This window comes from Mercurialis annua, linkage group LG1-X, assembly GCF_937616625.2.
Source record: "Mercurialis annua linkage group LG1-X, ddMerAnnu1.2, whole genome shotgun sequence".
Lineage (NCBI taxonomy): Eukaryota > Viridiplantae > Streptophyta > Magnoliopsida > Malpighiales > Euphorbiaceae > Mercurialis > Mercurialis annua.
In genome coordinates, this window is record NC_065570.1 from 18,071,596 (window position 1) to 18,096,544 (window position 24,949).

At 31.6% G+C, this 24,949-nt stretch overlaps 3 protein-coding genes and 1 non-coding gene across 7 annotated transcripts; 1 reads left to right on the forward strand and 3 right to left on the reverse strand.

Annotated features, from left to right (window-relative positions):
• The first annotated feature begins 810 nt into the window (after positions 1 to 810).
• LOC126665286 (protein SIEVE ELEMENT OCCLUSION B-like) lies at positions 811 to 7,589 on the forward strand. The gene is made up of 7 exons (XM_050358044.2): positions 811 to 972; positions 1,063 to 1,212; positions 1,556 to 2,019; positions 2,087 to 2,178; positions 5,177 to 5,319; positions 6,280 to 6,771; positions 6,938 to 7,589. The coding sequence occupies exons 1-7, from the start codon at positions 820 to 822 to the stop codon at positions 7,544 to 7,546; spliced, it is 2,103 nt and encodes a 700-aa protein (XP_050214001.2). The 5' UTR covers positions 811 to 819; the 3' UTR covers positions 7,547 to 7,589.
• Positions 7,590 to 10,289: 2,700 nt separating this feature from the next.
• On the reverse strand, positions 10,290 to 10,396 carry LOC126666367 (small nucleolar RNA R71). The gene has a single exon (XR_007637871.1). It is a non-coding gene; the product is annotated as a small nucleolar RNA R71 (small nucleolar RNA).
• A 5,232-nt stretch (positions 10,397 to 15,628) lies between these two features.
• LOC126680194 (uncharacterized) lies at positions 15,629 to 24,949 on the reverse strand. 4 transcript variants are annotated; one of them, XM_050375259.2, is made up of 12 exons: positions 24,708 to 24,949; positions 22,967 to 23,053; positions 22,679 to 22,781; positions 20,053 to 20,124; positions 19,727 to 19,962; positions 19,440 to 19,649; positions 18,517 to 18,609; positions 17,803 to 18,372; positions 17,642 to 17,713; positions 17,380 to 17,458; positions 17,038 to 17,111; positions 15,629 to 16,055 (listed from the first exon to the last, which is right to left on the reverse strand). In XM_050375259.2, exons 4-12 carry the CDS (start codon positions 20,117 to 20,119, stop codon positions 15,987 to 15,989), a joined length of 1,470 nt encoding a protein of 489 aa, XP_050231216.1. In that variant the 5' UTR covers positions 20,120 to 20,124; positions 22,679 to 22,781; positions 22,967 to 23,053; positions 24,708 to 24,949; the 3' UTR covers positions 15,629 to 15,986. The 4 variants fall into 4 exon arrangements, with proteins under 4 accessions (XP_050231216.1, XP_050231211.1, XP_055962183.1 ...); XM_050375254.2 differs by lacking the exons at positions 22,679 to 22,781; positions 22,967 to 23,053; positions 24,708 to 24,949 and adding an exon at positions 20,298 to 20,591; XM_056106208.1 differs by lacking the exons at positions 15,629 to 16,055; positions 22,679 to 22,781; positions 22,967 to 23,053; positions 24,708 to 24,949 and adding exons at positions 17,233 to 17,307; positions 20,298 to 20,591.
• On the reverse strand, positions 20,678 to 22,465 carry LOC126666401 (uncharacterized). Its single transcript, XM_050359393.1, has one exon. It carries the CDS (start codon positions 22,463 to 22,465, stop codon positions 20,678 to 20,680), a length of 1,788 nt encoding a protein of 595 aa, XP_050215350.1.

Here is a 24,949-nt window from a genome sequence, read left to right on the forward strand (position 1 = left end):
CCACTTGGCCAAAAAATCAAACTCATGTCACATTTTTTTCTCACACATTGTTATTAACGGCGAGCGTGATACGCTTCTCAAATTCCGTCCAATTAGAAAACATGAAAATCGAAATTCTAATAGTAGAGAGACTATAAATTTGCCGAAAATGATAAATTACAAGGCTCCTACGTGGCTTTCGGCTTTAGTTAATTAATTGGTTTAATAACATTTACAACTTGTTGCAATTTTATTCAAACCTTTTAATTTTTGTAATAATATCCAAATTGCATTATTTTATTGCAATAGTAGCGAAATTGCACTTTTTATGTCATTTTTTTCTAGTTTTTTGCCATTTTTTGGAACTTTTACTATAGTACTATACATCAAAACATAATAATAGCCTAATATCTTAATTGAAAACAACAAGTTTAGCCATCAATTTGACTATTATTGCTACAAAAAATACAATAATTTAGATATTATTGCAAAAAGATTTATATAAAATTGCAACAAGTCGTAAAGGTTTGGATTTTTTTTACCATTAGACCTAATTAATTCCAGTATGGTAATGCTATTGATCTGGATTACATAGTGTAGTGTTGTGTTGCTCATTTCTAGAAAGAAGTAAATAAAGTAATGTGTTTGTCTACTATGGTAGTAGAAAAGCAGGTGGGGTAGGAAGGTATAATATTTTTATGGCTTTATTATTGTTTTAACAGCAATGGAAGCAAGGAATTAATTAAGTATAGGAGGAGAACTTTATTCTATTTCTGAATGCTATAAATGAAGTTGGAGTGAGTTTAGAGGTAACAAAATCATCAATTTTGATGTTGCACAATGATTAGGTGGGCCAAATCATCTTTGTTAACTGATGATGAGAAGATTAAGAAAATTATGTCAACTCATTTACCCAATGCCATAGAGATTCATCTCCAACCTCTTCTCTTCTTGGTCGAGACTGCTTTGACACATCGGATCCTGCAGTTAGAGGTTATTAAGAGCATGCTATGTTTATACGTTTAAATTTTATTGATTTTCTTAAATGTAACATAGCAGGCTGTAGCTTTTGATTTAAATTAGGAGGTAGGAGAACAAGTTGATCCAAATCTAAATATTGTTACCACTATATTGCAAGCAGAATCAGAAGCACAAGCACAAGCACAAATGGAAAAGGAGCAAAACCCCCTTGATCCTACAGTATCACTTGAAATTGAGCGAATTTTGATAGAGGTTCATTGATCATTATTTTTACGGAAAATATCACCTAACGTTTAAGCTAAGGATCAATTATGCCCTCATAATTTGAAAAGGTGCAAACATGGCATTAATGTTTTTAAATGGGCTCAATTAGGTTACTAATGTTTTTCGGAAAAGTATCATATATGCAATTAACAATGTTAATTGCGAGGGTCTAAAAGGAGTCCATTTAAAAAACGTTAGTAGCCTGTACCATAACGGTATAGATGATCCTTAATTTAAACGATAGGAGCACATATGACCCTTTTTTAATATTAATTTATTAGCTTTTTTATCGACAGAAATTTAAAATATATTTTAGTTTGTGTTATTTCAGATTTCCTACTCGACTCAAAGTAGGGGAGCAGACCTGGATGTGGCAACCCTGTCGATATTCGATATGGTAGCCAAATATTCGTGGGAAACAAAGTTGGTGCTAATTATGGCTGCTTTTGCTTTAAACTATGCACAATTCTCCCTCCTAATTCACCTCTATTATCAATCTACAAATCCCACAATTGTGAAGACAAAATCAATCATCAAGGGATTGCCTTGCAATATCCAAGGAACAGTTGAATTGATTAACCCTTGGGTTGATGCAAGCAATAAACTCATTAAGGCCATGTTGGATGTGACTAGGATTGTGGTTAAGTTCAGGGAGCTACCATCTGTCTACATTTCTCCTGAAGCCTCATCGTTGTCGGCCGCTGTATCCGCTATCCCGGTTGCTGTCTACTTCACCATTCGAAGCGTCGTCGCTTGTGCAAGCCAGTCTGCTAGTCTCGCCAACATGTTACATGGGTAACCCTTAAACCACAAACTCCAACTTCACAGATTTTTGTAGAAATAAATAACCAAATATTTTCAGGAGCGAGCGGGAGCTATCCGAACTTGCTGACAAATTAATCCAAAAATATGATGATCTAAACAAACATCTTCATATTTGCAACGAGCACGTAGGTATGTTCTGCTTGCTATTTCATTTTTTCATCTTCCTTTAAGCATTTGCATTGCTTCCTAGTTCCTAATAGTAGTTGGCCTAACAATAAAATAAATTTAAACTTTTACAGGTTGCTACTTTATCTAATTTTTTATTTTATTTTTTGTGATATAAAGTTCCAAATTATGAACTAAATTTCCTAGGGTTTACTCGGTAGAGGCAAAATAAGAGTTATCATTCAAATTCACTTCATTAAAATAATTATATTTAATATATACCATGTTATATATTAATATCAATTAATAATTAATTTAAAATTTAATATATATATATATAGCGGGTCAAAATAAATATTAAATATGTGTTACAATTTTAATTTAACTTTAAATCAATCATATTCAAAATTAATAAGTTGATGCCGACAACTAAAAAAGCCATTTACTATTAATATAATTAGGAGTAAAGTAAATTTTATAATTTAATATAAAATAAAAAAGAATAATATGTCTGATATTTCTTAAATATAACTTACCATATGTATATATTTGATGTTACCATATGTTTATATGTGACGGGTCATGTAAATATCATTTTACAATTTTAATCTAAATATTAAAAAATATAATAATATATCTATAGTTAAAATACTATATTCAATAATTTAATTATTAAATAAAAAATTATTTATAATAGTTTATTAACTAAAATATTTTACTTTATATTTTATTTATTATTTTAAATATATAACGGGTCATATAAATATCGTTCACGTGCGTAGCACGTGTGTGGGAAAGGGGAGGGGGGAGGGACAGACAAAATTACGCTAATAGATTTCATTAATAGTTTAATTATAATAAACGGGCAAAATAGTTTAATAGGCTTTATTAATAGCTTAATTTCGATAAAAATTTAATGAATTCTGCTATGGTAAGGATGCAAAGAGTTTAGAGTGTTTATCCCGCACAACGGATGTGCCACGTCATTTTTACAATAAGCTAATTAAATATTTGCATATGACTAACGCCTCATTGGTTTGTTATATAAATGACGTGGCGCAACCGTTGTGTTGTATAATTATTCAAGAGTTTAACCACTATAAGGATATTTATTGGGAAAAAACACATAGAAATAATGCAAGTTTACTTATATATGGTATTTGAATTTATAGATATTAAAGATAAAAATAAATTTTAAGGATTGACTAATAAAAAGGAGAGATGAGAAGAAAATATTGAATTGTAGACGGAAGTTGTTGGGTTAATGGAAATTAATATAAATAATTTCCAGTTATATGGAACTAATGCAAAATTAATTGGTGTAGGATATAGGTTGGATTCCTTATTTTTTGATTAAAATACAAACTCTTTTTAAGACAATTTCATAATAAATTTTTAATTAAAATACAAACTCTTTTGAGACAATTTCATAATAAATTTGTTATTAGTTTAATTAATATTTAATGTATATAATGGACCATTTAAATCATCAGTACCTAAAAAATAAATCAAAATATTACAATCAAAAATAAAATAATCATTAGATTAGCTAACAAATCATATAAATAACTAATAAAAACTAATAATAAATGACTTAATATATACTATTAATACCGTTGTTTGAGCACTCATGCAAATATCACTTGCGTGTTATAATTTCAATCTAAATATAAAAAATATATAATAATTTATTTATAGCTATATTATATTTAATAGTTTAATTAGTATTTAAATTAAATAACGGGTCATATAATTATCACTCACATGCATATCACATATAAAAAAATTATTCATAACAATTATAACCAACTAAATTATTTTATTTTGTATTTTATTATTGCTAGATATCCAACGGGTCATATAAATGTCGCTCAAATATATAGCACGTGGCGAAACGTTAGTACTATATATAAAAGCACTGAGAAGGGGGGGGGCACATTTACGTTAATGTCCTTTTCATTTATAAAATTTTATTATTAATTAAAAATTATTAAGATAATCATTAAAATTAAAATACTAACTAAAATAAACTACTAGGTTAACATAAGTTAGAGTACTAACCAAAATAAACTACTACGTTGGGATAATTGTATAGAGTACAAATCAAATAGACTACTTTGACTATTTAATGATTACTACTTTAATTATTTTTTAATTGTATAAAATTATAAAAAAGTAACTATTTGGGTTAATTGCAAATGTATCTACGAACTTTACCCTAATTTGCAATTTAAACATAAACTTTGAATCTTAACAATGTTAGTAACCAATTTTTATTTTTTGGCAAATTGGTACACCGACCAATCACACAATGACACAATGACACATGGTGGTATATTACTATGTCCACGTTAGTATTTTTCGTATTTGGTGTATCGATTTGCCAAAAATGTAAAATTGGTTACTAACATTGCCAAGTTTCAAATTTTATGTTGTAATTGCAAATTAGGGTGAAGTTCGTGTATAAATTTGCAATTAACCCAAACGATTTCAATGAACTACTATTTTAATTGTAATTTTATATTTTCTATTAAAATTATCTATAATTATAAATTTTGAGTATCAATCAATTTTTTGAAATCATTAAAACAGTCATCTAAAGTATTTAATAAGATAAACTATTTGAAATTAACTACTCCCTCTATCCTAATAGAGTTGTCCACTTTGCCTTTATCACACAGTTTAAGAAAATATAATTATTGTTATGGAACTTATAAATTTTTCTCTACTTTTCTAGTTATACCCTTATTTAATGTAGGATCCACTTTCAATTTATTTTATTAGTGGAATTTAAATAGGAATAGAATAGAAAAATTGGTTTTTAAATTTGTTATTTTTTGGAAGTGGACAAGAGTTTTGGGATAATTTTTTTTTGCCAAAGTGGACAATTCTATTGGGACGGAGGGAATATAATTTTAAATTTTATTTGATAATTTAACGAGTCATACTACGAGTCACGTGTAAAACACGTAAAGGGACACTAGTTTAATTTAAACTTATGAATACTTGATTTGATGTGCAGAAAAGAAGAAGAATGTTGAAGCCTATCTAAAGCTTCTGAATTGCTTTGATACAGCCAATAACGACAACATGGAGAGCATCAAAGCTTTGATCAAATCCAAGGACGGTGATCTCCCACTTTTTAATGGCATTACTAAGAAACAGGTTTTATATGCTAACTCTCTCCCTATGAGTTCAATCTTTTTACCATTACCAAACTATAGCGTTTTTTTGGGTAATTGATTTTGAAAATCACTATATTTTTTTAAAATTGAAAAATTGGTGATCGAATTTCAAAACGTAACATTTTAATTATTATACTATTTGGTTTTGTTAAAAAAGGAAGGATTTTTGGTCACTGAATAAAAAATATTCGAGTCGATTTTTTATTGATAATGTATTTATATAAAATATAAAGAATTATTAGTCATAAATGATCAAAATTTAATTACTATATATAATTTGACCATAAAACACTTAAAAACCTCTCAAAATCACAAATTTAAAAGTTTAGTAACCATTTTGTTACGTTTTTAAGTTCGGTTACCATTTTATAATTTTTGTAAAGTACAGTGATCCCTAGAATCAATAAACTCTGTTTTTATCGATCGCTTATTGATTTTCAAATTATTGGGAACTTTAATTTTATCAATAATGTCATATCACTAAATAATTTTTAATTAATTTCTGCTTACCCGGACATAAAGATAGAATCTTTGAGTACATTTTATTTGAACATTGTCAAACCGCATACTTTATTATAAAATAAATACTGACTTTTAAAATTAGATGGCAAAAATTAGAAAAATAAGTATTTTTCATTAGCCAGGCAAATCAGTTTTCTTTTGTTACTAACCTTCCATATATTTATTAATAAAACCAATGTTAGTATTAATATAATTAAGCACTTAAAATCATTAACCATTCTGTAAAAATATTAAAATTATGATAATTCAAAGTTTTTATAACCCGTCTTCCTATCTAGGTTCCCCGAAAGATCGGAGGGTCTAGAGAGTTATAAAATTGGATGTATCTTAATGGATTTTCAGTTTCAATAATTGTAACAAATGAAAAGCAATTCGATCTCATCATTTTACAAATCAATTGAATGTTTATTGTTGATAGGTTGACATTAATGTGCTGAAAAGGAAATCGGTTCTGTTGTTGATTTCAAACCTAAACATCTCAGAAGATGAACTTACAATCCTGAAGCTGATTTTTAATGAGTCTAATATCATCACAACCAGGCAGGAACACCAATATGAGGTGGTGTGGATCCCCATAATTGAAAATCATTCATTAGGCGGTGATGAAATGGAAACCCAGTTTAGGAGGCTGATAAATAAAATGCCATGGTACTCTATTCAATATCCACATCTGATAGAGAAAGTGGCGGTTAAATTGATTCAAGAGGTGTGGCACTTCAAAAACAACACTATACTTGTGGCTCTTGACCCTCAAGGCAGAGTGGTCTCTCCTTATGCACTACACTTGCTCTGGATTTGGGGCTCCAATGCTTTTCCTTTCACCAGGTTCAATCAAGAATCTTTGTGGAAAGCCGAGACTTGGAGGCTTGAGCTTCTCGTAGACGGCGTTGATGCATCCATACTCAGATGGGTAACACCATTTCTTCATCTATCACTAATTTTTTTATATCAAAATCCGACTAGGTGGAGCATATTCTTATCACGTTGCATAGCAGTATGCATATTATTTGCATGTTGGTTATTATATTAGGCTCGGTATCACTATGGATTTTAACCCTAATCTCATTATAAAACAGATTTATGAAAACAAGTATATATTCTTGTACGGAGGAGAGGATGTTGAATGGGTGAAGACATTCATAGGCACTGCACGAGATGTTGGAAATGCAGCGAATATCCAGTTGGAGTTAGTGTTTGTGGGAAACAGCAGCAAAAGAGAGAAGATTCAGCAAGCAATAGATCTAATAAACAACGAGAAACTCAATACTTCGTACTGGAAAGACCTTACTTTTATATGGTTATTTTGGAGTAGACTAGAAAGCATGCTATTCTCCAAGATTCAGCTCGCCAATAACATAAATAAGTTCGATGAAAATGACAGCATTATACAAGGAATCAAGAAACTTCTTAACCATGATAAACAAGGAAAATGGGCTATTCTCAGCAAAGGATCTAAGATTCTGGTGAACGGTAACGGTAATAGAGTTCTGCGAGCATTGTCAGAGTACAGCGATTCGCCGAATCACAATTTTAACTTATCTTTTAAACAATATTATGAAAACGTCCCTTCTGATGATGTTCATGACTCTTGCTGCTGCTTCTCTTTTCCTGTCAATGGCACAAGGTTTCCTAACTGCATGATTTGCCCTGAGTGTCATCGGATAATGGAAAAAAAATCATCTTAAGCTGCTGCCATAAGGGACATATCCCAGAATTACTATATTGATTAGGTCGATGTCCGCGCGTTGCGCGAGTTAAATTACATAACTATTTTATGTTGTTTGATATTGTTTTGAGTTCTTTTTTATGAAATATTAATACGAAACTTCAATTAGTTGATATTATGCGTAATTTATAATTTTATCACTAGAAGAACTCTCACTTTAAATATAAAAGTTTTAAAAAATTTAGCATATAAAATAATTTTAATTTTAAAAATAGAGAAGCTACATATCTTTGATTGCTATATAAAAATAACAATATACATTGCACTCAAAATATATCAACGCTTGATGTTGATTGTATCATGATCTACTATTGACCGACTTTATTCCCCAGCCCACGTATGCAATTCATAATAAAAAACATGAATACCAAGATCAACATTATCATATTATGAATCCCAATTAGAGTTGAAAATAGTAATCGATCATGTGAAATGTTTATGTCTATTGATAGGAGTAAAATACTCCTATGTTACCAGTCACTTTTACATTGCTTTGCATGCTTTTTATCATGAGTTTTGAGTGATTATGTCTCTTATTACGTGTGTTGGTATTTCAGGATAAGCATAGCGTATGTGAAGGGTTTTGAGTCCAAAAGAGCGAAGTATCGAATATATTTGGAAGTCGGAAGATGAATTAAAGCTAGAAGCAAATTGAAGATCGAAGAAGGCCTTTATTTGTTTGGTCTTGATCGAGAAGCACATTTTCACATTGCTTCTCGATCGAGAAGATAGCCAAAAATATGCAGGGAATTGGAAATCCTTGCTTCTCGATCGAGAAGCTGAGTTAAATGAAGCTTCTCGATCGAGAAGGCCCTGTTCTCAGCATTTCAAATCCTTTTGGGTTCTTGTGCTCTCTTGGCCCACTTCCACTTTTGGCCAAACAACTTCTAATAGGATGTTTTAATTTCCTTTTTGGGCTTGACTATATATAGCACCTTATCTTTTTAGGTCATATAATCTAGCCACTTTGGAGAGATTAATGAAGAAGTTGTAGTTTTATTCCTTTGTTCTCTCTACTTTTAGCATAGAATCAACTTTGTTCTTGGTGTTCATCACTTTATTTCCAGATTTTTGGTATTAAAGCCCCTTCAATACAAGTATTATTAATTGGGTCTTTATTATCTATTAATGTTTGATTGTTCTTCATTACTTATTAAGGTAAATTTCTCTAAATTTATTATGTCAATTCATTATGGCCTAGTTGTTGATGATAGCTTAGTAATGGTAGGCTAAACTCCTAGTCTAGGGGTTATTATGAATGTCATGTATGATGAATAGGTGATTAGAATTGGGTTTTGGATTAGGGTTTTGTTGTGTTAACTTGGACTTAATGCCTAAAATAAGTTGATCCCTTAATCTTTGAGTGTTGTTCAATTAGTAGAACGAGAGTTATCTAATTGAGCGGACCTAGTTCGCATAAGCTCGAAACCTAGATGCACGAGGGTGATTTAGGGATTGTGTGGTTGTGTAGATTGCGAATTAATCGGCTTGATTAGTTCTATCAAAATCTAATTGTGCGAGAATGAGTTAGATTTTGGTGCTTTAATCAAGTAACGATTCTTTCAGCCTCCGACTCGAGAGAGGGGTTTTGATACTCTTGAATAGCTTGATCCAAACCATTATCCATAGACCTGACCTTTTTACCTAGGATTCAATCGGTGTGATTAACAACCTCTAGGCATCTTTAAATCTTGCTTAATTAGTGTTTTTAATTAGTTATTGTTTCATTGCAATGGTTAAATTGAGTAGCATTACTTTTAGTTGATTAATTGTGTGTGGACCAACTCCCTTTCCGCGCTAGACGAATTAGGATTAGAACGAAGATCATTCTCACTTAACAACTATCCCTGTGGGTACGATACTCGGACTTAAAGTCCATTATATTACGAGTTGGTGAGTAAAATTATCAATAAGTTTTTGGCGCTATTATCGAGGATAGTGTTGTATTAAGAATATTGAGAGTACTTTGAATCTTGGTCGACCTAGCTTTTATTTTTATTTTACAATTGTTCTATTTTCTGTTTTTGTGGTTTACGCGTGGTTTGCTTGTTTTTGTTTGTGTAGGAAATCAACTCTAGTGTATGCACAATACACGAAGGGCTAACCTCCCTCTCGAACCATTCCAAGACGAACTTGGGAGCTACAAAAGGAGTGTGAGACGTGTGAATCGCTGACCCGCCATCATGGCAAATGTAGAAGACGAGTATGAGGAAGAGCGGTACAATCCTCAAGTTGATGAAGTGAGACAACATCCTCCTCCTCCACTTGATGAGGGAATACGACAAGAGCACCAAGGGCAAGACTGCCCCCAAGCACAAGGACATCAACCGCAGAGGCAAACTTTGGGAGAGTTATTCCTCCCGGATGTGGATAATGGCACATATGGATGCTTTGCTCAACCAGTCTAAGTGGCCACCTTTGAAATCAAGCCTACCGCGATTCAACTCCTTGAGAATCGGTGCGCCTTCTACGGGTTGCCAAGTGAGGACCCGAATGACCACATAGCAAAGTTCTTGGGGGTGTTGAATACGTTCAAGCTTCATAATATCACCGCCGATCAAATTAAGCTCCAAATATTTCCATTCTAACTAAGGGACAAGGCAAGTTTGTGGCTTCATTCGCTCCCTAAAGCATCGATCCATAATTGGAGGGATCTCGCTCAAGCCTTTCTCAATAAGTATTTTCCGCTAGGGAGAACCGCAAAGTTGACGAAAGACATCATCGACTTTTACCAATATGAGGGAGAGTCACTTTATGAAGCTTGGGAGAGGTTCAAAGACCTCCAAAGACATGTCCTTCATCATCGCCTCAAGAGAGAGCATGTGATACAAATATTCTATGATGGTTTAAGTGAGACTACACGAGCTACAATCGATTCGGCATCGGGGGGCTCCTTGATGCAAAAGACCTATGATAAGGCGAATGAATTGATTGAGAAATTGGCTATAATTAGTAGCAGTTGGTCATCAGAGAGAAGAAGGCCACCAGCTCACAAAGCATTGATATGACACTTGACCAATCCCAAGAGTTTGAAGCTATGAAAGCTAAGAATGCTTCCTTGCTAAGGCAATTAGACGCCTTGAAGAAGTAAGTGGCTCCCCGGAATGCTCCGGTGGCGTATGTCCAAGTAGGATGTGAACATTGTGGAGATTTTAATCATAGTAGTGGAGAGTGTTATGCCACGGGGCAAGCTTGGAGCGAACAAGTGGGTTATGCGGTATTTCAAAAGAACGAGTGGCATATGTTTGGTTTATGGTTCTAGTAGTGGTTCTGATGGAATTGTGGGTTACACATATTTCGATTATGGAGGAGATCTTATTCGAAGAAGGTCCTTAACATGTTATATATTTACCCTATATGAATGTGCTATTAGTTCGAAAGCAACTTTACAATCTACTGTTTCTTTATCTACAACTGAAGCGGAATACATGTAATTGACAAAAGGGGCTAAGGAGGGTAAATGATTGATAGTTTGAGTTTAGAAGTTCAGAAGCCTGTGATTTATTGTTATAGCCTAAGTGCTTTGTTCTTGGCGAAAAATCTAGTTTATCATGAGATCAAAGCAAATTGATGTGAGGATGATCACTTTATTAGGGCTGTAGTGGAAGACAAGAGATTTCTTATTAGAAGATAGCCATTGCAGTTAATCCAGTAGATATGTTGACAAACCGTTGCATATTGAAAAGTTCAAGCTCAGCTTGGACTTGGTTAATGTCCGCATTGCTTGAGGCCCTTAAAAAGCATGGATGACAGTTAGAGAGAGAGAGATTGTAATACCCCGTAATTTTAAGTGATTAGAATATGCCACGAGGTCAAATTGGAGTAATTAAAATATTAAAAATAATATTTTGAGGTTTCAAATATTAAGAAAAATATTCGAAAAAACTAAGTTTAATAGTTAAAGAATAATAATAAGGTTTGACTATTTAAGTTTATTAAATTAATTACGAGAAGTGATTTAATAAATTCGGAATACGTAAATTAAATTTAACGTAAATTTAATTTATACGTATCCGTAAAAGAATATCATAATAATTGAAGTTTAAAATTTAAATCGGTAATTTAAATTTTATTAAAGAGATATGAACGAGATTAAAATAATAGAGAATACGATTGGGCATCGTAAATAAAAATATATTGTTAATTAATATATCAATGTACCACTCTAAATGGAGAGTTTAAGATTTCGGACAAAACCCCGAAATTAAAATGTCGAAACTCGGAAAACTCGACGAGTTATTAACGAATATAAGTTGAGATATATATATAAATATATATATTAAAAGAAAATAAGAAAACAAAATAAGAAAAGAAAAGAGTGAGGCGGTGGAGAGTGGTGGCCAAGTAAGGACAATTGTCCATTTTAGTCCTTAAACTTCTACTTCAATTAATTTTTGATTATTAACTAATTAAGTATTATTCGTTAGTCCAAATTAAAATTAAATAGTTTATAAGTCACGAGCGAATAATTTTGGTGTTAATATTCGCGAAATAATTTGACGAAGCTACCGTCAAATTTTTATAGAATTTGGACATAGTAATTTTAATTAAGCGGGACTGATTTGGACCTAATAAATCTTTCAGGATTTATTAAAAATAAAATATAAGTCGGATTCGAATAAAAATTATATTTTTATTCGTTTTATATTTTATTGAATTTTTTGATAAAGTTTCGTGAAATTTGAAATTAGTCTCCGTTTGGGCTACGGACGACTAATTAAAATCAGAGTTAAAGTACGTAAAGAGTATTTTAACCAATACTATATATATATGGTTTGATGCATAAAAATGAGTACAGAACTCATCTATACTATATATAAAAGCACGGATGGGGGGGGGGACAGGCAAATTTACCGAATAATCCTTTTCCGTTTATCACTAAATAAAGGTTTTATAGTCATTAACTAATTAGTTATTTAATTAATCACTATTGTAATTAAAGTCCTAATTAGAATAGGTAGCTAAATTATCTCCAATTCAGTTTTAGTATATAATAAATAACTAAATTGTCTCCAAATTATTAGTAATATCTATCTTTTAGTTTGATTTAACTACAAAATTAAAATACTGTATTTGGTCAATATATTATTATTTAAATTTATATCTTATTATTTTTAAAGATATTATTAATAAAATTAAGTCAATTATTTAATTATGGTTATTAAACTAAAAGAAGAATAAATTTAGCATGGAAAAAAATTTAATAACCGAATAAATTTACTAATATGTTTATTGACGAGTTACGTTACGAGCCACGTGCATAGCACGTAACGCAAAACTAGTTTGTTTAAAAATGAGAAGAGGAAGAGAGCTGCTTCCTCTCTTAGTGGGCGTGAAACATAAGGGTTCGTCACGGTTCGATCTGTTTCGCGATTTCAATTCCGATTTCTTCAATAGTCCGCAAGTATACGAGGTATTAATCGATAATTTGAATTCGATTATTATTAATTTGGATTATAATTAAATTTATAACATCGAGCGTATCGAATTAATTGAATTCATATCGATTTGACGTTTAAATTGCGGATTAAAATTAGATTATGTTGAGTTGAGGTGTGTGGATATATTTAAATATTGATATAGGTCGGAATCAGCCCGGGGAACGACCTCGGAGCTGTGCGCAAGCACAGTATACATGCTGTGCGAACGCACAGCAAGAGCTGTGCGAACGCACATCAATAATACTGTGCGAAAGCACAGTACTCTGCTGTGCGAACGCACAGTAGGACTGTGCAAACGCACAGCCTCCACTGTGCGGACGCACAATGACGCCGATTTGTCGGCCGTTGGACATTCTGATTCTTTTCGAGTCGCACACTCGAATTTGATCAATCGAACTCTGAAACATGAATTAGGATGTTTAAAAAGGTTTAAAAGAATCTAGACATTTGAGGATAGTCGGGTTATTAAAACGATGTGATGTTTTAATAAAACCCTACATTAATCAAAGTGATTAATGTTAAAATGATTATAAGTTAATACCAAGAGTGGTATTATATATTGAACGAGAGGTTCAATATTAAGATTAGTTTATACGTTATGTTTATAGAGTCGTCTATAAACATAAATGGTATTTGAGTCTATCGTTTATACGATAGGATTAGAGTTAGAAATTCAATGTCTAATGTGCTTTGACATTTGAATTTTAATTAGATCCGACGAGTGGTCGATCTAGCGAGCCAAACACCAACGTGTTTGACTGACGAGCTTGATGGGAGCTTACGTTTTTAAAATGGGGGCATCGGTTCTGTGAGTTTTACTTTGTGGTTTTTACTTTTGAATATTTATATTTAAACTGTTTTTAAATAACAAATCGCACTAGTATAACTTAACCATGAAAGATCCATTGGAACAAGCTTCCTATTGGTTGTCAATAGTACTGTGTGATCACCAGTAGTGTTTCTCGATACGAGCCTGTGTCTGACATAGAGGTCAGTTAATGTCATTGGGCGTTGGAAGTGCTAGCGACCCTGACTTAACAGTCTGAGACGGCAGTAACGGTTACGGTCACAGGCAGTACTGTGATGGCAGTTTCACGGTTACGGTCCAGACACCCGGCTTAGACGGCAGTGATTCAGTTCACGGTCTAAGGCCTATATTGTGTAGGTTGAGACCCATACAATAGTCTGTCTTGTAGGGTTTCATCTGGATCGACTAATTGGTAATATTTTACATATACAAATGTTTTATGTATTTGCGATTTGAATATTCAACTGTAAAATTGTAGACTCACTCAGAAATATTTATATTTCTGACCCTTCCCAACATTCACCTTTCAGGTAATCAAGTACGAGGTCGGACTTCCATAATAATTCCGGAAGTCAATGTCAGTCATACCTCTAGAGCTGCAAGTAGTTGGGTACTGGGAAGTCTGTCTTTCTATTTACAGCAGTTCAAACTATTTTGATAAACTCTGATTTGAACTACTGTATATATATATATATGATTGAAAAGCTGCGTGTTTTCTTAAATGCTTTAACCAGTTGTTTGAGAGATACACTGGTTTCATATTTTTAGCATTTTAGGATTGTATTGGAAACAGAGCATGTACGTCATATGAGATTGATGTTTGCGCTCTGGTTTCTTGAAATACAATCGGGGTTTTAAGAATCCAGTTTTCATAAATGTGTTTTCGTTAAACGAGAAAAGGTTTTAACGGTATTTTCTGAAAACAGATCATACGTGATGTATGGTCTTGAATTACGATCGCGTTTTTAATAAAGGTGTTAAAGTATTTCTGCAACGAGGTTGCAAACCTTATTATGTTTTAAAACGCGAAAAATTTATAAATGATTTTAGGCTTACTACGGGTTTCGGAGCAACCACTCCCATTCCCTAGCGCCGGTCGTGATCCATGAATTTGGGTCGTGACAAAGTTGGTATCAGAGCAATAGTTCTCGGACTCGAGAATTTAAAAACATTGCTTATACATGGAAATAAAGTATGGGGTAGATGTCATAGGTACTCATAGGAACTACTGCAGCACATAGGATTCGAGTCATGTCTCCAACATATATTCTTATGTTTCATAAGTTCACTACAACAAATTTGAGTTTTTGTGGCAAAATTTTTTGCCACAAAATGCTAAAATATTGCCACTAAAACCATTAGTGGCAAAAATGTATTTTGCCACTGGTTTGCCACTGAAAATGAGTCACTAAAGGTCTTAGTTGAAAATTTTTCTTTTGCCACTAATAAAACATTTTAGTGGCAAAATATACTCTTGCCAGTAACAAAACGTTTTAGTGGCAAAACGGTTTTACCACTAATCAAACATTTTAGTGGCAACTCAGGATTTGCCACTAATAAAATGTTTTAGTGGCAAAACGGTATTTGTCACTAACATATAGTGGCAATATAATTTTATCATAAAATATAATTTTTTGTGGCATAATTTTTAATGGTATCACTAAATTTATAAACTTTGCTGCATACTTCTCTTGACACTAAATTAATTTGTTATCACTTTAGTGGCAAATAATTATAACAAACTTATGAGAACATTTATTGACAAATATTTATATACCATTAAATACATACATTAAATAACTTTTGATTCCAATCTAATATTTTGAAAAGAATTCAAAAAATACATCTGACTTTACAAGAAATTTATAATCATTATTGACTAATAATTCTATCGTACTTACTATATTCCAACAAAACTAAAATTCACTATACATTAATCCTTCCCAATAAGCTACAGAGAATGAGCTATAATTTGTATTACCAAATAAAAACAACTGATTCATATGACAAATTAAATAAAAAGAACAACTACTTCTACTCTTGTTGAAAGAATATCTGAAGTTTGATGCAAAATCTACCAAAACCTTTAACAGGTGCTTTAGTTCCAAGATGGCATTGATGATGGACTAGAACCCCGAGATGATTTGAGACTATGTAACACTGGTAATAAACTCGCCAAGAAAAGCAAGGAGTGAATGCAAGAACTGAAGAGGCGCAACCTATAAAATAAATCTCCAAAAAATTATCCACTAGCAACAATAGATTAAAGACCCTAAGCAAGCATTACAGATAACACATATAGAACCAAGCTAAAGGTCTCAAAGCAATAAATGACATGAGCATTTTATAAAAACAACTTACCTAGAAAAGTATATAAAATGTGAATTATACCATACATCACCATAATCTTTGGTTAGTTAAATTAAATTTGTAACCATGTCATCTAACAAGTTTCCAGTTAATAACGTCTCTAAAGGAAGACAAATTGATCTGAAACAAAAAAATGTACTAAAATGTTAACAAAAAATGAAAAGTAATTTAAATTCATGGAAAAACAATAGATTTAACCGAACTTCAAGAAGTGACAATATTCTTTCTTGTATTAATTGACAATATTTTCATCAACTATCCTAACCCATTGCATGTGATTTCAAGAGTTGCATGCTACATAGAACACTAATTCAGATTTTGCTACATAAATTATCACCTATTGAAATTTACTGTAGAGCAGCATAGCCATAGGTTCCCATAACCCAGATTGTTACATGTAATCACCACCTAATCCCAGTTCTAAATTTTACTTTTAGCAGTACTTAATAGTATTTTTATTATTTCTCTAGCACAAGACAAATATCACTTAAATTTCTACTAAGATTCAAGTTTCCTACTCCCATGTCATAAATATTTGTGGTTTAAAACCAACACAACCTAATTCAAAAATAAATAAATTCCTCCAGCGTAGTCATTGAGGCATAAGATTAATTAGCTAATAAATACACTTTATTTCACATAACAGTATGAAGAGTCATCATCATAGTAAAAGAAACAAGCTTATGGACATAAAAGCATATCATTCTATCATGCAATTTAAAAAGTTTACACCAACAATTGACAAGTGCAACCATCATCAAACTTTAGTATAACTGTTAAACACTTCATAAGCAGTAAATTGAATAACAAAAAAAATAAAAATAAACTCACTTGTCTTAAGACGTTCAAATTAATGCAGAATCGATGAGAGATGCCACACACTTCATCTTTCCAGTTTGATTTTTCTAAAAAAAAAAAGCCAAAAAGTTGTTAATAACAATATGTAACTGAAAATATTAACAAAAAGTACATATATAATAATATCACAAGACATAAAAAAAATTAATATATGAAAGGATAAAGAACATTTTATTAGGTGGAATAAATCGTTTCTTGACTGCTTCTTTATCGTATGAATTTCCATATATACATGTCTTTTATCTGAAAATAAAATAAAAGGTAAATATAATCTGACAAATATAATGGTCATGCTAACATAAGTGGTTAACTCACGTTGGTCTCCCCGAATATGAGTCATATAAGTTGTTACATCTTTGAATGACATTGCACACATTTTGCAATAATATGGAATCTGTAGCAAAAGTTTGTCAGTATTTTTTAAAATAAAATCTTAAAAGCAACCATTGACATATCTAAACTTTGTAATCACTCTATAATATACAAAATTGTAACGCACTTTTGCAACTAAACTAACACAATTATACAATTGCATATTGACCATATTAATAAAACAAACATTAATCATTTAACGTACAACTTTGCTTCGTGCTATATTGGACCCTTTATCCAATATATTTGCAGCAGCTTCTGAAGATGAATGTGAATCCTGTGTTAAGACACATTAACTACAGTAGAACAAGTATTTTATAGACAATACAAATGAAAAATTGAAAACAAAAAAGAAGTAAAACTTACAGCAGTTTGAGCTTGTTTCATGGTGGAAAACTCTTGTTCAAACATTAAGCGCATTTGATTTTGCATTTCTTGTTGCAACTCATTACGCAATTTACTTTCTAGCTCATTTTGAATTTTCACTCGAAGTTCCACTTCTTTTTCTCTAGAGAATGCATCTAATTCAGCTCGTAGCTTTTCATTGCATTCAACTTCTTTTTTAGCTGATAACTCAGTAACTTTTTGTTCTACTTCTGCTTGAATTCGAGCATTTATAGCATTTTGATCCACAATGTCACTGCAGCGAAATTGTCCACCCGCATTTACACCTCTAAAAGGTGGAGGTCCTTGACCCAACCCTCTCTGATACCCTGATTTGTGACCTAAAACAATTGTATAAGCCTCTGATGTTAAAAGATTATCTACACCATGTTTCTCGAGCTGCTCGTTATGTAAATCCAATAGCTTTTTATATGCTTCCTCAGCCTCATCATCTACCCAATTGCCATTCTTTTTCTTTTTTTGTTTCTCAAAAAGCCTTACATATTCCGATAGGATTGGTTCATCATTTTCTTCTCGAGGTGGAACGCTACGCTGAAAAGAGTTTAAAAGTCCCAAGTTGTTTGTATTCAAATAAAATAAAATTAAAACATAAATACAATAATTGAAAATAACAATTATTAATATTACGTGATAAAGTTTATATTCCGCATTTAGAAATAAAAATAGAAAATATACCATTTCGTGTGCGATTCTTGAGATAGACTTTGTCCCTACACAAGCAAACATCTTCTGCTTTTCCCTATTTGCCATAAGTGTCTCACTTAAATTCTTCAATTGAAAAAAAAAACAGGAAATGATAATTAGTGGATTTAAATTGCAAATATCATAAAGACATAAATACAAGTGAGCAACACAATTTAAAATTCAGTTTAGTCATGGGATTACTATGCAATAAGTATAGGACATGCACAGACCTAGTCTTGGAGAATCATACATCATTATAAATTTCAACACTTAACTGATAGAGTAAAGTAATTCTAACTTTTAGTTTTCATCAACTAACCAAGCCACAAATCATTCCAGATAAGCAATGTTTATGATAAAACACAATACTCAAATGAACCTATTTAAAAACACTTTATATCATTAATTTAGCTACCACCCAATTAAATAATATCAACAGCTATAAATATACCTAACTTAACAAACAACTTTTCCCCCTAAATCCATCACTATTGTAGTAGTAGTAGTAGTAGTACTACCAAAATCGCCACACTCATTGTTATTATATTTAGTCAAAATCGCATCTGAATTTAGTGAAATTTATTATTTTCTGAGAATTCAGGCAGCAAATTACTTATACAAATAAGACAAGTAGAGTGAGACAATAACCAAGTATCAATACGGTCCATATGAAAAGCATGAGTATATTTAGGTAACAATCTGAGTTTATTTTCGGGCTCAAATTCACATAAACAAACAGTATAATCAAAATGATTTTCCAATTCAATAATAGCTTCAGCATGATGAAGATGAAATAATTGATGTAATTTACCTTAAAGAGCAGTCACATTATCTAAATCATTTAGGTATCTACTGGGTAGTCTTAAAAGAAATCTAACAAAAAGATGAAGCAAACCTTTAGAGTAAAACCATACCCGAAATTTCTGGGTTCCCCAATGTTCCACTAGCCACTTCCAATCTTCTGGATCAACTTCAGGTGGACAATGACTTAACCTTTCTTTGTCAGTCTTATACTTTCGATAATAACTTTTTCTCAAGTTATATCGCCACGTTCTCAAACTTCTCATAAGTACGTTGCGAACAGCTCGGTCAACATAAGAACCTTCCGGGAAGACATACATTCCCTAAAATAATGCAAAAAGCTGATAATAAGTTTTTATAATCTAAAAGATACTGAAAAAAATTAAAATGCAGAATTAACCTTAACATCATCCATCAACTTCTTCTTTTTATCTTTATTTATTGCAGCCCAATTCGGAACATTAAGCGGGCAATATTGCTTCACAATATAGCTTGTCTCGGTAATGAATTGTTGTGCATTTGGTCCTACAACTCGCTGCAAGCATGGAGGTATATCTATATGCACTCTTGTTTTCTCCAAGTCCCTTTTTTCCTTCCATTTTGCACCTCGAGTCTTTCCTCTTTTAGCTTTTTCAACTGAAAAGAAAAATCAGAAATATAAAATTTAAACATATTAATATATCTAATATAAAAGTAAAAACAAAAAAGAGAAGATTAACAACATACATTGATTTTCCTTATCTGATCTCGAAGCACCATCTAGTCCACTTGAGGAGTTCATTTCAACAGCCATTTGAACTGCATAATTCAAAAACAATAAAATTATAAGATTGAAATATAAATTATAAGGTTTTACATAATCTAGAAAAGCATATTAAGGAAAAAAAATTAGTTGAATTAAAACACAAATATAGAATTACAAATACTGTTATCTAAAATCAAATAAAACAATCATGGTACTGTAGCCTCACTTATTATCATCTTCTTGTTCTTTTTCTTCATACTCGTCATCTCTTTTTTCTTCTTCGTCTTCTTCGTTTTCCTCTTCCCCCTCTTCCTCCACCACATCCTCCACTTCCTTATCTTTTTTTTTTATATTGTCTTACTTTTTCTTTTAGTTCTGTAATATGAATATGATCGATAACTTCTGGCTCTATATCAGTTCTTACAACAGGATATTTAACATCCTCTGCCTCAACTAAAGAACAATTTGAATTCTCACCCAATGAATATTCCATATGGCTCCACTCTGCCTCTACGTCAGCATCTTTTTCACTTTCCAAAGACATATTATAAAGGTTGCGAGGCAAAGTTTTCACTACAAACCGCCAATGTGGGTCTACTTGATTCATCATATAATAAACTTGTCGATTCGAGAATTCACAGTATCTTTACTCTTTCCAACAATCCCCATGAGTGTTCCTAATATACTGTCACAAATGTTTTTTTCAATATGCATCACATCTAAGTTATGACGAATAAGAAGCTTACTCCAATACGGAAGTCGAAAAAATATGCTTTTTTTCTTCCAATTATATTTCAGTTCATGTTCATAACTTTGATTTTTCCTTTTTCCTTTTATTTTTTTATTCAGCTTTCCAAAAACAATATTCTCACAACCATGCCATTGACGAAGGATATCATCACCTGAGAGTTGTTTAGGAGCAGCCCTCGTTTCCACATTACCATCAAAAGATTTTTTATCAAACCTCCACTTATGATTAGCTTCTAAGAACCTACGATGCCCCATGTAGCAAAACTTATGGCAATGTTTCAGTTGGAGGGAGCATGTGTTGATGTTGCAAGAAGGACATGCCAATTTCCCTTTTGTGCTCCAACCGGACAATTTTGCATAAGCCGGAAAGTCGCTTATAGTCCACAATAAAACTGCATGTAGACTAAAAGTAGTTGAACTAAAAGCATCATAAAACTCAACACCAACCTCCCATAATTCTTCTAGCTCTTCTATCAAAGGTTCCAAATAAATATCAATGTTATTTCCCGGGGCTTTATCCCCTGGGATCAACAATGATAACATTAAAAAATCACTTTTCATGCTCATCCATGGTGGCAAGTTATATGGAACTACTATGACAGGCCAAATGCTATATGAAGTGCTTAGATTTCCAAATGGGTTAAACCCATCTGTTGATAGACCAAGTCTAATATTGCGTGGATCTGATGAGAAGTTTGGATATGTCTGATCAACAGTTTTCCAAGCCTTTGAATCAGCTGGATGCCTCAAAATGCCATCATCGCAACGTTTTTCTTTATGCCATCTCATATGGCATGCTAGCTTTGAGGACATATACAGCCGTTGAAGTCTTGGTATTAGCGGAAAATGACGCAAGACTTTGTTAGGAATTTTTTTTCCTTTAACTGCCTTTGATTTTTCAATATCAGTTTTATCCTCATTACTTTTCCACCGAGAGCAACCACACACGTGACAACTTTCTGCATTTGCATAATTTTTCCGATAAAGGATGCAATCGTTTTTACAAGCATGAATCTTATTGTAATTTAATCCCAGGTCTCGCATGTACTTCTTTGCTTCATAAGAATTATGTGGAAATGTCTCATCATGAAGAAATACTTTCTTTAACAGTGTAAGTAACATGGTGAAGGATTTATCGCTCCAACTGTTGATGCACTTGATGTGGAGAAGATGTAGAATGAATTCTAACTTTGAAAAGTTCTTACAACCAGGAAAGAGCTCTTTATCAGCATCATTCATTAATCTGGAAAACTTTTCAGGCACATCATTTTCTATATTTTCACAACACATCTCGCTTTCCCTAAAAGTAAAATCTGACGCTCTAACATTAGTGACATCATGAACCAATTTAATTGTTTCATCAACCTCTAAATCATCTTCATCGTCTTCTAACTCCTCGTCACTCTCTTCTCCATGAAAAGACCATTTCCTATAATCAGTTAATATTCCATAAACAATCAAATGGTTGAATGCAGATTCTCGCGTCTGAAATTTTCCATTCATACAAATATTGCATGGACATCGTATTTTACCACATCTCCCTACCTTAATAAAAGAAAAATCTAGAAACTCATTAACTCCCTTAATGTAATCCGGCTTTCTTCTATCACTTATACCCTTATGATTTATCCAATTTCTATCCATATCAAATTTGCTTCAAGAAAATGTATCTAAGTTAAATGAAAAAAACATAGTAAAAAAACTCCCTTAATATTTAATGATACAGTTATGCGCGTATTTAGAAAATACATTCAGCACTAAATTTGTATGTTGGACAAAATAATCAAAAACAGAACAATAATCTGTATTAAAATATATACGAGAAAGATAATGGACAACTATTCAAAGACGACTTACTAGATTTTGAGTCAACGAAAGTCACTGTTTAACTCCAAGCTTCACTAGAAGAATCCTTAAAAATGCAATTTCGTCAATTTCAAAAGCTTACTTCGAGTAGATGCTGCATTAAAAAAAACTTCAATCATAAAAGTAATAACTTAGATAGTTTCCATTTGTATTTATTCATTTAAAATCCACATACAAGACATACAATTTTGCAGCTGATTAGATATAGACTAATTAATTTTGCAGCAGTTCATAATTTTTTTTAAATATATGAGAGTTTTAAAACAGTAGATTACATACCTGCACTACCTCAAAACTTGTTAGCAAGAAAATATGTTCCAACGAGCAGATTTTAAATGATCTCAACTCTAATTGAAGCCTTGAATCCTGTAAAAAATGAAGGAATTCAATGAAAGAAAAAAAAGCAAACAAAGAATAGTTGCAATCTAAACATCTGAGTCTCACTAATTTCTGAAGAAAAAAAAGTGGTCCAACGATAAAATAGAGGAAAGGGATATGGTAACTACAGCCTAAAAATTGCCAATGATTTTTTCCAAATTAAGTAGCATTACTGAAAATTTTAAAAAGAAAAGTAAACAATGAAAGACAAGAATTTGGAATTCGTTTGCAACCCATTATAAGCTCCACATATATATACAGTCTTGCATTTTAAGTACATAAATATTGTTGTTTAGGCTGGCCAATAAAAAATAATGTAAGAAACATATTATCACCGAAAGACTTCCCCTGCAATGGGATATGGAAGTAACACAATAAAATGAAAATGAAAAATTATAAGTTTGTGTCTTTACAATCTCATATACAAAAGTAGGTCAGCTTCCATTTCAAAACAAGCATAATAGTTTGTAAGAATCAAAAATAATAATGCATGTCAAAAATTGAGATACATGAGGTCAAAGTATATAGATACAGCAAAAATAGATGAACTTTTGGGGAAAGATTTTGACTATAGAAAAATTCATCTAATAGTTATTAAGCACATATATATATATATATTACAGAATCTCTGCATTCTGTATTTTTCTGTAATGAGTTAACCCATTTATTTTTTTATCAAAACCCATTAAACTTTAAAAATGAAAACATAATAAACATAAACACACACATGTAAAACTTCTAACCTTAGCAATACTACAACCTGCATTACTTAAATTATCCTCTAAACAATTCTTAATTTTTTTAAAATTAATTAATAATTATAAAGAAGTACACTATTCTCTTACAAAAATTGATAATTGATCCAATCATAAACAATGACAATCCAAACTTTAAACATAGCAATAATATAAACCATGTGAACCCTAAACTAAATTTAAAATAAAAATCAATTGCATATAATCCCCAATCATAAGTCTAATTTATACTCTACATAATACATTTATTCTCCAATTAAACAAATCAACAATTTTATACTCCTGAGATACAGTTAAATTGTCAATTTAATATCAAAGTACTCCTTGAATATAGTTAACAAGGAATTGAATCCAATTTTAAAATATAATATGAACAATTGATTTAAAATTTAACATGTAAATCCACAAACTGTGGAGAGGACCCAAGAAAATAATGATATAGCTAACCTATATTTTCTATTTATCTATATATATATATAAATATAAATATGATTAAAGACATTTTCCAGGATTATAGATACAATTGTAATTTACTTAATTCAAACTTGCACTATATCATCCTATTGCACTTTTTCACAAAGAGAATTTCAGCCTATGAAAATGAAATACAGAGCCGCAAAGAGGTCTCATGAAAATTGAAGATGCTTTTGAAAATTTTAGAAATTTTAGAATTAAATTTTATGTCAAATGCACAAAGTTCACTACATCACAAAGAATACCCATTAAATACCCAAATTTCGTAATTAAAATTCTATAGTTATAATTTTATAATTATACTCTTTGATGTCAGATACCCAAATTTCCTTACACCACAATAAAAAAGGAAACCATTCAAGTTCATACGTGTTCTTGAGTAAAAATAGAAGGACACCTACATCATTACATACCTATTGAAATTGACAACAGGAGCAACACTGCAAGCGAAACAATTGATGAGAATAGCTAAGAGAGAAGAGCCTCCAATGTAAATCAACAACGAATTCGAAATGTTTCGTCTTTGCTGAATTAGGAAATTGTCAAATTTTTTAGAATCGTTGGTTTGGAATCGTGGATATATTTTGTTTAGGTTTCGGTGTTTTGTTTTACAAAGAGTCCAACTTATCATACAATTAGAGAGATAATGAAACTG

Excerpts from the sequence above, each read along its gene's own strand:
- LOC126665286 (XM_050358044.2), top strand. The coding sequence starts at position 820 with ATGATTAGGTGGGCCAAATCATCTTTGTTAACTGATGATGAGAAGATT. Across the intron at positions 1,213-1,555 it reads TTGAGCGAATTTTGATAGAG|ATTTCCTACTCGACTCAAAG; the intron begins GTTCATTGATCA and ends GTGTTATTTCAG. Across the intron at positions 6,772-6,937 it reads ATGCATCCATACTCAGATGG|ATTTATGAAAACAAGTATAT; the intron begins GTAACACCATTT and ends ATTATAAAACAG.
- LOC126680194 (XM_050375254.2), bottom strand. The coding sequence starts at position 20,394 with ATGTGGTGGAGGAAGAGGGGGAAGAGGAAAACGAAGAAGACGAAGAAG. Across the intron at positions 17,714-17,802 it reads TGAAACAAGCTCAAACTGCT|GATTCACATTCATCTTCAGA; the intron begins GTAAGTTTTACT and ends GTCTTAACACAG. Across the intron at positions 17,459-17,641 it reads ATATAGCACGAAGCAAAGTT|ATTCCATATTATTGCAAAAT; the intron begins GTACGTTAAATG and ends CTTTTGCTACAG.
- LOC126666401 (XM_050359393.1), bottom strand. The coding sequence starts at position 22,465 with ATGGATAGAAATTGGATAAATCATAAGGGTATAAGTGATAGAAGAAAG.